The 15,000-nt window shown below is 50.7% G+C and overlaps 1 protein-coding gene across 3 annotated transcripts in view; it reads left to right on the top strand.

Annotated features, from left to right (window-relative positions):
- The window catches only part of LOC139561853 (arrestin red cell-like), a 108,947-nt gene that overhangs the window by 53,416 nt on the left and 40,531 nt on the right, over positions 1–15,000 (top strand). For all 3 annotated transcript variants that reach the window (XM_071379169.1, XM_071379168.1, XM_071379170.1), the window contains exon 9: positions 11,264–11,348. In XM_071379169.1, coding sequence (XP_071235270.1) covers positions 11,264–11,348 — 85 coding nt within the window. The remainder of the gene's footprint in view (positions 1–11,263; positions 11,349–15,000) is intronic.

The raw sequence follows: 15,000 nt of genomic DNA, 5'->3' as shown, positions 1-15,000 counted from the left end.
ATTTGTAAAAAGCGTTCTACAAATAATATTTGATTAATTGGTTATAGCAGATGAAAAAAGGGGGGGGAAATTATGTTTTGTTGCTAGGCTACCTGCCGTCATATTCTATCTCTATCTCTCTCTATCTATAAAAATAGATATATATTTAACCTTATTTAACTAGGAAAGTCAGTTGAGAACAAATTCTTATTTACAATGACGGCCTACACCGCATGGCGTGGGGGCGTGGGGGTGCGTCTGTAACTTTCTCACTCATCATTATTCACAATTCATTCATGGTAGCATCCACATTAATGTTGAAGTGTTTAGAAACATATTATATACTTATTTACAATAAAAGTGACTCCAAATTGACAATACATTATTTACCATTCATTTCTATTGGGCACAAAATAATCTGAAACACAACCAAAACAAACAGCTTCATGCATCTAACAAGTTAGTGCCACAAGCAGTAGCAGTGTTTGGGTAAAATCACTGGGGAAACCAAACCAGGGAAAAATAGCCATGTTACAACCTATGTGTTGTGACAATTGCATTGTTTGCTCTATAACCTGTTAGTTCATATGCCTTGCGATCGTGATTTATAGGCCTAAGGGGGGGACAATAAGAAGACACAGTGGCAGAATAAATTCAACCACACCTTTGTTTCATCACAAAACTGGAGAACAACATCTGTCCGGTGAAGAACACAAAACATATTACATGTAACAAACAGTTCCGTGGTCAAGCAAGTTAATGTTTCCAATATTTCCGGGACTACTAAACAACTATTGATTTAGAACCACAGAGAGTTACCACAAGTCACAAAGAAAACAGGAGCTGCCTTCACTATTCAAGCACCATTTCAACTTCATCAAATCACCTCTGCTTGGTTCTAATACAGTGACAATTATAAGATACCAAAAACGATTTAGTCCAATCAACTTAAGCTAAATATGTGGCTGTCCATGGTACTGATTTGTGTGTGTGTGTGTGCATTCGTGCAAGTAGAAAAAAACATGTTGTCTCACCCTACTTGTAGAGAAACAACGTCACCCTCCTCTTTCATGTTGCCTAAACGGTGTATGACTGTCATACAGTACCAGCTTTAAGTTTTTGTTGTCCTAAGCTATCTGGCTAAAATGCTTGCTCGCTAGCCTAACTTTCTTTCATGGGTAACGATGCACCAGGCCAGCTAGTTAACATTAGCCTTCTACATCTAGCTACATATTGAACTTCCATCCTCTCAGGCCAGGGGCACAATGAATGAATTAATGGTTGGATCAGAATCCCCATTATAATCATTGGCCAGTACAGAGAATTAAGTAAAACCACAAGTTCAAATTCCTATCTCCATCCATGGCTAATTTAGTAAAGGGACAATTTTAGCTAGCTAGCTACTGGAGAACAACAACTCAACGAGATGCAACAATTCAAGTTGTTTCTGTTGATGACATATTTCTCTGTGATTGGAGAGAAGCCAAATGCTAACTGGCTTCCCTTGACACTTTTTTTTGGTGCGACAGGACCATTCACAGTTGAACTCACTCAGTTTAGCTCAGCTCTGATTGTCTAGATGCTCGCTGGCTTCCCTTGCATTCAATGCTACAGGCGGCAACAATGTTATTCACCTTTTAACCAGACAGCATCAGATAGATGGTCTACCCATACAGAGACAGAGGGGAGCTGTTTCTCTGTCCAGACAGCATCAGAAAGATGGCCTACAGAGAGAGACAGAGGGGAGCTGTTTCCCTGTCCAGACAGCATCAGAAAGATGGTCTACCCATACAGAGACAGAGGGGAGCTGTTTCTCTGTCCAGACAGCATCAGAAAGATGGCCTACAGAGAGAGACAGAGGGGAGCTGTTTCCCTGTCCAGACAGCATCAGAAAGATGGTCTACCCATACAGAGACAGGGGGGAGCTGTTTCCCTGTCCAGACAGCATCAGAAAGATGGCCTACAGAGAGAGACAGAGGGGAGCTGTTTCTCTGTCCAGACAGCATCAGAAAGATGGCCTACCCATACAGAGACAGAGGGGAGCTGATTCTCTGTCCAGACAGCATCAGATACATGGTCTACCCATACAGAGACAGGGGGGAGCTGTTTCCCTGTCCAGACAGCATCAGAAAGATGGTCTACCCATACAGAGACAGAGGGGAGCTGTTTCCCTGTCCAGACAGCATCAGAAAGATGGTCTACCCATACAGAGAGAGAGAGGGGAGTTGTTTCCCTGTCCAGACAGCATTAGAAAGATGGTCTACCCATACAGAGACAGGGGGGAGCTGTTTCCCTGTCCAGACAGCATCAGAAAGATGGTCTACCCATACAGAGAGAGAGAGGGGAGCTGTTTCCCTGTCCAGACAGCATTAGAAAGATGGTCTACCCATACAGAGACAGAGGGGAGCTGTTTCCCTGTCCAGACAGCATTAGAAAGATGGTCTACCCATACAGAGACAGAGGGGAGCTGTTTCCCTGTCCAGACAGCATCAGATAGATGGTCTACCCATACAGAGACAGAGGGGAGCTGTTTCCCTGTCCAGACAGCATCAGATAGATGGTCTACCCATACAGAGACAGGGGGGAGCTGTTTCCCTGTCCAGACAGCATTAGAAAGATGGTCTACCCATACAGAGACAGGGGGGAGCCGTTTCCCTGTCCAGACAGCATCAGAAAGATGGCCTACAGAGAGAGAGAGGGGAGCTGTTTCCCTGTCCAGACAGCATCAGAAAGATGGTCTACCCATACAGAGACAGAGGGGAGCTGTTTCCCTGTCCAGACAGCATCAGAAAGATGGCCTACAGAGAGAGACAGAGGGGAGCTGTTTCCCTGTCCAGACAGCATCAGATAGATGGTCTACAGAGAGAGAGAGGGGAGCTGTTTCCCTGTCCAGACAGCATCAGATAGATGGTCTACCCATACAGAGACAGGGGGGAGCTGTTTCTCTGTCCAGACAGCATCAGATAGATGGTCTACCCATACAGAGACAGGGGGGAGCTGTTTCCCTGTCCAGACAGCATCAGATAGATGGTCTACCCATACAGAGACAGAGGGGAGCTGTTTCCCTGTCCAGACAGCATCAGATAGATGGTCTACCCATACAGAGACAGGGGGGAGCTGTTTCCCTGTCCAGACAGCATCAGATAGATGGTCTACCCATACAGAGACAGAGGGGAGCTGTTTCCCTGTCCAGACAGCATCAGAAAGATGGTCTACCCATACAGAGACAGGGGGGAGCTGTTTCCCTGTCCAGACAGCATCAGAAAGATGGCCTACAGAGAGAGACAGAGGGGAGCTGTTTCCCTGTCCAGACAGCATCAGATAGATGGTCTACAGAGAGAGAGAGGGGAGCTGTTTCCCTGTCCAGACAGCATCAGATAGATGGTCTACCCATACAGAGACAGGGGGGAGCTGTTTCCCTGTCCAGACAGCATCAGAAAGATGGCCTACAGAGAGAGAGAGAGGGGAGCTGTTTCCCTGTCCAGACAGCATCAGATAGATGGTCTACCCATACAGAGACAGGGGGGAGCTGTTTCCCTGTCCAGACAGCATCAGAAAGATGGCCTACAGAGAGAGACAGAGGGGAGCTGTTTCCCTGTCCAGACAGCATCAGATAGATGGTCTACAGAGAGAGAGAGGGGAGCTGTTCCCTGTCCAGACAGCATCAGATAGATGGTCTACCCATACAGAGACAGAGGGGAGCTGTTTCTCTGTCCAGACAGCATCAGAAAGATGGCCTACAGAGAGAGACAGAGGGGAGCTGTTTCCCTGTCCAGACAGCATCAGATAGATGGTCTACCCATACAGAGACAGGGGGGAGCTGTTTCTCTGTCCAGACAGCATCAGATAGATGGTCTACCCATACAGAGACAGAGGGGAGCTGTTTCCCTGTCCAGACAGCATCAGAAAGATGGCCTACAGAGACAGAGGGGCGCTGTTTCCCTGTCCAGACAGCATCAGATAGATGGTCTACCCATACAGAGACAGAGGGGAGCTGTTTCCCTGTCCAGACAGCATCAGAAAGATGGCCTACAGAGAGAGAGAGGGGAGCTGTTTCCCTGTCCAGACAGCATCAGATAGATGGTCTACCCATACAGAGACAGAGGGGAGCTGTTTCCCTGTCCAGACAGCATCAGATAGATGGTCTACCCATACAGAGACAGAGGGGAGCTGTTTCTCTGTTCAGACAGCATCAGATAGATGGTCTACCCATACAGAGACAGAGGGGAGCTGTTTCTCTGTCCAGACAGCATCAGAAAGATGGTCTACCCATACAGAGACAGAGGGGAGCTGTTTCCCTGTCCAGACAGCATCAGAAAGATGGCCTACACAGAGAGAGAGGGGAGCTGTTTCCCTGTCCAGACAGCATCAGAAAGATGGCCTACAGAGAGAGAGAGGGGAGCTGTTTCCCTGTCCAGACAGCATCAGAAAGATGGCCTACAGAGAGAGAAAGGGGAGCTGTTTCCCTGTCCAGACAGCATCAGAAAGATGGCCTACAGAGAGAGAGAGAGGGAGCTGTTTCCCTGTCCAGACAGCATCAGAAAGATGGCCTACAGAGAGAGAGAGGGGAGCTGTTTCCCTGTCCAGACAGCATCAGAAAGATGGCCTACAGAGAGAGAAAGGGGAGCTGTTTCCCTGTCCAGACAGCATCAGAAAGATGGCCTACAGAGAGAGAGAGAGGGGAGCTGTTTCCCTGTCCAGACAGCATCAGATAGATGGTCTACCCATACAGAGACAGAGGGGAGCTGTTTCCCTGTCCAGACAGCATCAGATAGATGGTCTACCCATACAGAGACAGAGGGGAGCTGTTTCCCTGTCCAGACAGCATCAGATAGATGGTCTACCCATACAGAGACAGAGGGGAGCTGTTTCCCTATCCAGACAGCATCAGAAAGATGGCCTACAGAGAGAGAGAGGGGAGCTGTTTCCCTGTCCAGACAGCATCAGAAAGATGGTCTACCCATACAGAGACAGAGGGGAGCTGTTTCCCTATCCAGACAGCATCAGAAAGATGGCCTACAGAGAGAGAGAGGGGAGCTGTTTCCCTGTCCAGACAGCATCAGAAAGATGGTCTACCCATACAGAGACAGAGGGGAGCTGTTTCCCTGTCCAGACAGCATCAGAAAGATGGCCTACAGAGAGAGAGAGGGGAGCTGTTTCCCTGTCCAGACAGCATCAGAAAGATGGTCTACCCATACAGAGACAGAGGGGAGCTGTTTCCCTATCCAGACAGCATCAGAAAGATGGCCTACAGAGAGAGAGAGGGAGCTGTTTCCCTGTCCAGACAGCATCAGATAGATGGTCTACCCATACAGAGACAGAGGGGAGCTGTTTCTCTGTCCAGACAGCATCAGAAAGATGGTCTACCCATACAGAGACAGATGGGAGCTGTTTCCCTGTCCAGACAGCATCAGAAATATGGTCTACCCATACAGAGACAGAGGGGAGCTGTTTCCCTGTCCAGACAGCATCAGAAAGATGGCCTACAGAGAGAGAGGGGAGCTGTTTCCCTGTCCAGACAGCATCAGAAAGATGGTCTACCCATACAGAGACAGAGGGGAGCTGTTTCCCTATCCAGACAGCATCAGAAAGATGGCCTACAGAGAGAGAGAGGGGAGCTGTTTCCCTGTCCAGACAGCATCAGAAAGATGGTCTACCCATACAGAGACAGAGGGGAGCTGTTTCCCTATCCAGACAGCATCAGAAAGATGGCCTACAGAGAGAGAGAGGGGAGCTGTTTCCCTGTCCAGACAGCATCAGATAGATGGTCTACCCATACAGAGACAGAGGGGAGCTGTTTCTCTGTCCAGACAGCATCAGAAAGATGGTCTACCCATACAGAGACAGAGGGGAGCTGTTTCTCTGTCCAGACAGCATCAGAAAGATGGTCTACCCATACAGAGACAGAGGGGAGCTGTTTCCCTGTCCAGACAGCATCAGAAAGATGGCCTACACAGAGAGAGAGGGGAGCTGTTTCCCTGTCCAGACAGCATCAGAAAGATGGCCTACAGAGAGAGAGAGGGGAGCTGTTTCCCTGTCCAGACAGCATCAGAAAGATGGCCTACAGAGAGAGAAAGGGGAGCTGTTTCCCTGTCCAGACAGCATCAGAAAGATGGCCTACAGAGAGAGAGAGAGGGGAGCTGTTTCCCTGTCCAGACAGCATCAGAAAGATGGCCTACAGAGAGAGAGAGGGGAGCTGTTTCCCTGTCCAGACAGCATCAGAAAGATGGCCTACAGAGAGAGAAAGGGGAGCTGTTTCCCTGTCCAGACAGCATCAGAAAGATGGCCTACAGAGAGAGAGAGAGGGGAGCTGTTTCCCTGTCCAGACAGCATCAGATAGATGGTCTACCCATACAGAGACAGAGGGGAGCTGTTTCCCTGTCCAGACAGCATCAGATAGATGGTCTACCCATACAGAGACAGAGGGGAGCTGTTTCCCTGTCCAGACAGCATCAGATAGATGGTCTACCCATACAGAGACAGAGGGGAGCTGTTTCCCTATCCAGACAGCATCAGAAAGATGGCCTACAGAGAGAGAGAGGGGAGCTGTTTCCCTGTCCAGACAGCATCAGAAAGATGGTCTACCCATACAGAGACAGAGGGGAGCTGTTTCCCTATCCAGACAGCATCAGAAAGATGGCCTACAGAGAGAGAGAGGGGAGCTGTTTCCCTGTCCAGACAGCATCAGAAAGATGGTCTACCCATACAGAGACAGAGGGGAGCTGTTTCCCTGTCCAGACAGCATCAGAAAGATGGCCTACAGAGAGAGAGAGGGGAGCTGTTTCCCTGTCCAGACAGCATCAGAAAGATGGTCTACCCATACAGAGACAGAGGGGAGCTGTTTCCCTATCCAGACAGCATCAGAAAGATGGCCTACAGAGAGAGAGAGGGGAGCTGTTTCCTTGTCCAGACAGCATCAGATAGATGGTCTACCCATACAGAGACAGAGGGGAGCTGTTTCTCTGTCCAGACAGCATCAGAAAGATGGTCTACCCATACAGAGACAGATGGGAGCTGTTTCCCTGTCCAGACAGCATCAGAAATATGGTCTACCCATACAGAGACAGAGGGGAGCTGTTTCCCTGTCCAGACAGCATCAGAAAGATGGCCTACAGAGAGAGAGAGGGGAGCTGTTTCCCTGTCCAGACAGCATCAGAAAGATGGTCTACCCATACAGAGACAGAGGGGAGCTGTTTCCCTATCCAGACAGCATCAGAAAGATGGCCTACAGAGAGAGAGAGGGGAGCTGTTTCCCTGTCCAGACAGCATCAGAAAGATGGTCTACCCATACAGAGACAGAGGGGAGCTGTTTCCCTATCCAGACAGCATCAGAAAGATGGCCTACAGAGAGAGAGAGGGGAGCTGTTTCCCTGTCCAGACAGCATCAGATAGATGGTCTACCCATACAGAGACAGAGGGGAGCTGTTTCTCTGTCCAGACAGCATCAGAAAGATGGTCTACCCATACAGAGACAGATGGGAGCTGTTTCCCTGTCCAGACAGCATCAGAAATATGGTCTACCCATACAGAGACAGAGGGGAGCTGTTTCCCTGTCCAGACAGCATCAGATAGATGGTCTACCCATACAGAGACAGAGGGGAGCTGTTTCTCTGTCCAGACAGCATCAGATAGATGGTCTACCCATACAGAGACAGAGGGGAGCTGTTTGCCTGTCCAGACAGCATCAGATAGATGGTCTACCCATACAGAGAGAGAGGGGAGCTGTTTCCCTGTCCAGACAGCATCAGATAGATGGTCTACACATACTGAGACAGAGGGGAGCTGTTTCTCTGTCCAGACAGCATCAGATAGATGGTCTACCCATACAGAGACAGAGGGGAGCTGTTTCCCTGTCCAGACAGCATCAGATAGGTGGTCTACCCATACAGAGACAGAGGGGAGCTGTTTCCCTGTCCAGACAGCATCAGATAGATGGTCTACCCATACAGAGAGAGAGGGGAGCTGTTTCCCTGTCCAGACAGCATCAGATAGATGGTCTACACATACTGAGACAGAGGGGAGCTGTTTCTCTGTCCAGACAGCATCAGATAGATGGTCTACCCATACAGAGACAGAGGGGAGCTGTTTCCCTGTCCAGACAGCATCAGATAGATGGTCTACCCATACAGAGACAGAGGGGAGCTGTTTCCCTGTCCAGACAGCATCAGAAAGAGGGCCTACAGAGAGAGAGAGGGGAGCTGTTTCCCTGTCCAGACAGCATCAGAAAGATGGTCTACCCATACAGAGACAGAGGGGAGCTGTTTCTCTGTCCAGACAGCATCAGAAAGATGGTCTACCCATACAGAGACAGAGGGGAGCTGTTTCCCTGTCCAGACAGCATCAGAAAGATGGTCTACCCATACAGAGACAGAGGGGAGCTGTTTCCCTGTCCAGACAGCATCAGATAGATGATCTACCCATACAGAGACAGAGGGGAGCTGTTTCTCTGTCCAGACAGCATCAGATAGATGGTCTACCCATACAGAGACAGAGGGGAGCTGTTTCCCTGTCCAGACAGCATCAGATAGATGGTCTACCCATACAGAGAGAGAGGGGAGCTGTTTCCCTGTCCAGACAGCATCAGATAGATGGTCTACACATACTGAGACAGAGGGGAGCTGTTTCTCTGTCCAGACAGCATCAGATAGATGGTCTACCCATACAGAGACAGAGGGGAGCTGTTTCCCTGTCCAGACAGCATCAGATAGGTGGTCTACCCATACAGAGACAGAGGGGAGCTGTTTCCCTGTCCAGACAGCATCAGATAGATGGTCTACCCATACAGAGAGAGAGGGGAGCTGTTTCCCTGTCCAGACAGCATCAGATAGATGGTCTACACATACTGAGACAGAGGGGAGCTGTTTCTCTGTCCAGACAGCATCAGATAGATGGTCTACCCATACAGAGACAGAGGGGAGCTGTTTCCCTGTCCAGACAGCATCAGATAGATGGTCTACCCATACAGAGACAGAGGGGAGCTGTTTCCCTGTCCAGACAGCATCAGATAGATGGTCTACCCATACAGAGACAGAGGGGAGCTGTTTCTCTGTCCAGACAGCATCAGAAAGATGGTCTACCCATACAGAGACAGAGGGGAGCTGTTTCTCTGTCCAGACAGCATCAGATAGATGGTCTACCCATACAGAGACAGAGGGGAGCTGTTTCCCTGTCCAGACAGCATCAGATAGATGGTCTACCCATACAGAGACAGAGGGGAGCTGTTTCTCTGTCCAGACAGCATCAGAAAGATGGCCTACAGAGAGAGAGAGGGGAGCTGTTTCCCTGTCCAGACAGCATCAGAAAGATGGCCTACAGAGAGAGAGAGGGGAGCTGTTTCCCTGTCCAGACAGCATCAGAAAGATGGCCTACAGAGAGAGAGGGGAGCTGTTTCCCTGTCCAGACAGCATCAGATAGATGGTCTACCCATACAGAGACAGAGGGGAGCTGTTTCTCTGTCCAGACAGCATCAGATAGATGGTCTACCCATACAGAGACAGAGGGGAGCTGTTTCCCTGTCCAGACAGCATCAGATAGATGGTCTACCCATACAGAGACAGAGGGGAGCTGTTTCTCTGTCCAGACAGCATCAGATAGATGGTCTACCCATACAGAGACAGAGGGGAGCTGTTTCTCTGTCCAGACAGCATCAGATAGATGGTCTACCCATACAGAGACAGAGGGGAGCTGTTTCCCTGTCCAGACAGCATCAGAAGGATGGCCTACAGAGAGAGAGAGAGGGGAGCTGTTTCCCTGTCCAGACAGCACCAGATAGATGGTCTACCCATACAGAGACAGAGGGGAGCTGTTTCCCTGTCCAGACAGCATCAGAAAGATGGCCTACAGAGAGAGACAGAGGGGAGCTGTTTCTCTGTCCAGACAGCATCAGAAAGATGGTCTACAGAGAGAGAGAGGGGCCAGTGAGATACATTCAGCCTCTTGCGAATTGAAGAAAAATTATGAAACACAGAGAGACGAAAGATACATTATTTAATGTTTTTGGGGGAAGCCTGGCTTCTCTTGGCATCCATGAATGCACACCACTGGTCACAAGCTTGAGGTATCATTGCATGCTAGGAATAAAGGACCAAATACTACACTTTTGACTACTTTAATACACATAAGTGAATTTGTACCAATACTTTTGGTCCCCTAAAATGGGGGAACTATGTGCAAAAAGTGCTGTAATTTATAAACGGTTCACCCGATTTGGATGAAAATAGCCTCACATTAAAGGGGGATACCTAGTCAGTTGTCCAACTGAATGTATTCAGCTGAAATATGTCTTCCGCATTTAACCCAACCCCTCTGAATCAGAGAGAGGGGGGGGGGGGCTGCCATAATCGACATCCATGTCTTCGGCGCCTGGGGAACAGTGGGTTAACTACCTTGCTCAGGGGCAGAACGACAGATTTTTACCTTGTCAGTTCTGTGATTCGATCCATCAACCTTTCGGTTACTGGCCCAGTGCTCTAACCACTACGCTACCTGTCACCCCTACACTCTAACCACTAGGCTACCTGTCACCCCTACACTCTAACCACTAGGCTACCTGTCGCCCCTACACTCTAACCACTAGGCTACCTGCTGCCCCTACACTCTAACCACTAGGCTACCTGCTGCCCCTACACTCTAACCACTAGGCTACCTGCTGCCCCTACACTCTAACCACTACGCTACCTGCTGCCCCTACACTCTAACCACTAGTCTATCTGCCGCCCCTACACTCTAACCACTAGGCTACCTGCTGCCCCTACACTCTAACCACTACGCTACCTGCTGCCCCTACACTCTAACCACTAGTCTATCTGCCACCTCTACACTCTAACCACTAGGCTACCTGCTGCCCCTACACTCTAACCACTAGGCTACCTGCTGCCCCTACACTCTAACCACTAGGCTACCTGCTGCCCCTACACTCTAACCACTAGTCTATCTGCCACCTCTACACTCTAACCACTAGGCTACCTGCTGCCCCTACACTCTAACCACTAGGCTACCTGCTGCCCCTACACTCTAACCACTAGGCTACCTGCCACCTCTACACTCTAACCACTAGGCTACCTGACGCCAAAGCTGACAGTCAGCGCTTTAACCGAATAGTCATTATATAATTTCAAATCCAAAGTGCTGCAGTACAGAGACAAAACAACAAACTTAGTCACTGTCACAATATTTTTGAAGCTCACTGTATATTGACCCCCAACCCCTCCCCTTTATCTCTCATTCTTGTTCTCTCTCTTTCATCCTCTCTTTCTCCCCCTCTCTTTCTCTCCTTCTCTCTCAGCTCTACTACCATGGAGAACCTATCAGTGTGAATGTCCATGCGACCAACAACTCCACCAAAACAGTCAAGAGGTTGAAAATCTCAGGTAAGACACACACATGTCCTCAGACCAGGGGGTATGGTATCCTCAGACCAGGGGGTATGGTATCATCAGACCAGGGGGTATGGTATCCTCAGACCAGGGGGTATGGTATCCTCAGACCAGGGGGTATGGTATCCTCAGACCAGGGGGTATGGTACCCTCAGACCAGGGGGTATGGTATCCTCAGACCAGGGGGTATGGTATCATCAGACCAGGGGGTATGGTATCCTCAGACCAGGGGGTATGGTATCATCAGACCAGGGGGTATGGTATCATCAGACCAGGGGGTATGGTATCCTCAGACCAGGGGGTATGGTATCATCAGACCAGGGGGTATGGTATCCTCAGACCAGGGGGTATGGTATCCTCAGACCAGGGGGTATGGTATCCTCAGACCAGGGGGATGGTATCATCAGACCAGGGGGTATGGTATCATCAGACCAGGGGGTATGGTATCATCAGACCAGGGGGTATGGTATCCTCAGACCAGGGGGTATGGTATCCTCAGACCAGGGGGTATGGTATCCTCAGACCAGGGGGTATGGTATCATCAGACCAGGGGGTATGGTATCATCAGACCAGGGGGTATGGTATCATCAGACCAGGGGGTATGGTATCCTCAGACCAGGGGGTATGGTATCCTCAGACCAGGGGGTATGGTATCATCAGACCAGGGGGTATGGTATCATCAGACCAGGGGGGATGGTATCATCAGACCAGGGGGTATGGTATCCTCAGACCAGGGGGTATGGTATCCTCAGACCAGGGGGTATGGTATCCTCAGACCAGGGGGTATGGTATCCTCAGACCAGGGGGTATGGTATCCTCAGACCAGGGGGTATGGTATCCTCAGACCAGGGGGTATGGTATCATCAGACCAGGGGGTATGGTATCATCAGACCAGGGGGTATGGTATCCTCAGACCAGGGGGTATGGTATCATCAGACCAGGGGGTATGGTATCATCAGACCAGGGGGTATGGTATCATCAGACCAGGGGGTATGGTATCCTCAGACCAGGGGGTATGGTATCCTCAGACCAGGGGGTATGGTATCCTCAGACCAGGGGGTATGGTATCATCAGACCAGGGGGTATGGTATCCTCAGACCAGGGGGTATGGTATCCTCAGACCAGGGGGTATGGTATCCTCAGACCAGGGGGTATGGTATCATCAGACCAGGGGGTATGGTATCATCAGACCAGGGGGTATGGTATCCTCAGACCAGGGGGTATGGTATCATCAGACCAGGGGGTATGGTATCCTCAGACCAGGGGGTATGGTATCCTCAGACCAGGGGGTATGGTATCCTCAGACCAGAGGGTATGGTATCCTCAGACCAGGGGGTATGGTATCCTCAGACCAGGGGGTATGGTATCATCAGACCAGGGGGTATGGTATCCTCAGACCAGGGGGTATGGTATCCTCAGACCAGGGGGTATGGTATCCTCAGACCAGGGGGTATGGTATCCTCAGACCAGGGGGTATGGTATCCTCAGACCAGGGGGTATGGTATCCTCAGACCAGGGGGTATGGTATCCTCAGACCAGGGGGTATGGTATCCTCAGACCAGGGGGTATGGTATCCTCAGACCAGGGGGTATGGTACCCTCAGACCAGGGGGTATGGTATCATCAGACCAGGGGGTATGGTATCATCAGACCAGGGGGTATGGTATCCTCAGACCAGGGAGTATGGTATCATCAGACCAGGGGGTATGGTATCATCAGACCAGGGGGTATGGTATCCTCAGACCAGGGGGTATGGTATCATCAGACCAGGGGGTATGGTATCCTCAGACCAGGGGGTATGGTATCATCAGACCAGGGGGTATGGTATCATCAGACCAGGGGGTATGGTATCCTCAGACCAGGGGGTATGGTATCATCAGACCAGGGGGTATGGTACCCTCAGACCAGGGGGTATGGTATCATCAGACCAGGGGGTATGGTATTATCAGACCAGGGGGTATGGTATCCTCAGACCAGGGGGTATGGTATCATCAGACCAGGGGGTATGGTATCATCAGACCAGGGGGTATGGTATCCTCAGACCAGGGGGTATGGTATCATCAGACCAGGGGGTATGGTATCCTCAGACCAGGGGGTATGGTATCCTCAGACCAGGGGGTATGGTATCCTCAGACCAGGGGGATGGTATCATCAGACCAGGGGGTATGGTATCATCAGACCAGGGGGTATGGTATCATCAGACCAGGGGGTATGGTATCCTCAGACCAGGGGGTATGGTATCCTCAGACCAGGGGGTATGGTATCCTCAGACCAGGGGGTATGGTATCATCAGACCAGGGGGTATGGTATCATCAGACCAGGGGGTATGGTATCATCAGACCAGGGGGTATGGTATCCTCAGACCAGGGGGTATGGTATCCTCAGACCAGGGGGTATGGTATCATCAGACCAGGGGGTATGGTATCATCAGACCAGGGGGGATGGTATCATCAGACCAGGGGGTATGGTATCCTCAGACCAGGGGGTATGGTATCCTCAGAGCAGGGGGTATGGTATCCTCAGACCAGGGGGTATGGTATCCTCAGACCAGGGGGTATGGTATCCTCAGACCAGGGGGTATGGTATCCTCAGACCAGGGGGTATGGTATCCTCAGACCAGGGGGTATGGTATCATCAGACCAGGGGGTATGGTATCATCAGACCAGGGGGTATGGTATCCTCAGACCAGGGGGTATGGTATCATCAGACCAGGGGGTATGGTATCATCAGACCAGGGGGTATGGTATCATCAGACCAGGGGGTATGGTATCCTCAGACCAGGGGGTATGGTATCCTCAGACCAGGGGGTATGGTATCATCAGACCAGGGGGTATGGTATCATCAGACCAGGGGGTATGGTATCCTCAGACCAGGGGGTATGGTATCATCAGACCAGGGGGTATGGTATCCTCAGACCAGGGGGTATGGTATCCTCAGACCAGGGGGTATGGTATCCTCAGACCAGGGGGTATGGTATCATCAGACCAGGGGGTATGGTATCATCAGACCAGGGGGTATGGTATCATCAGACCAGGGGGTATGGTATCCTCAGACCAGGGGGTATGGTATCCTCAGACCAGGGGGTATGGTATCCTCAGACCAGGGGGTATGGTATCCTCAGACCAGGGGGTATGGTATCATCAGACCAGGGGGTATGGTATCATCAGACCAGGGGGTATGGTATCCTCAGACCAGGGGGTATGGTATCCTCAGACCAGGGGGTATGGTATCATCAGACCAGGGGGTATGGTATCATCAGACCAGGGGGTATGGTATCATCAGACCAGGGGGTATGGTATCATCAGACCAGGGGGTATGGTATCCTCAGACCAGGGGGTATGGTATCCTCAGACCAGGGGGTATGGTATCCTCAGACCAGGGGGTATGGTATCCTCAGACCAGGGGGTATGGTATCCTCAGACCAGGGGGTATGGTATCCTCAGACCAGGGGGTATGGTATCATCAGACCAGGGGGTATGGTATCATCAGACCAGGGGGTATGGTATCCTCAGACCAGGGGGTATGGTATCATCAGACCAGGGGGTATGGTATCATCAGACCAGGGGGTATGGTATCATCAGACCAGGGGGTATGGTATCCTCAGACCAGGGGGTATGGTATCCTCAGACCAGGGGGTATGGTATCCT

Source organism: Salvelinus alpinus, chromosome 31 (assembly GCF_045679555.1).
Source record: "Salvelinus alpinus chromosome 31, SLU_Salpinus.1, whole genome shotgun sequence".
In the NCBI taxonomy this organism is placed as follows: domain Eukaryota; kingdom Metazoa; phylum Chordata; class Actinopteri; order Salmoniformes; family Salmonidae; genus Salvelinus; species Salvelinus alpinus.
This window is presented reverse-complemented; position numbering and strand designations above follow the sequence as displayed.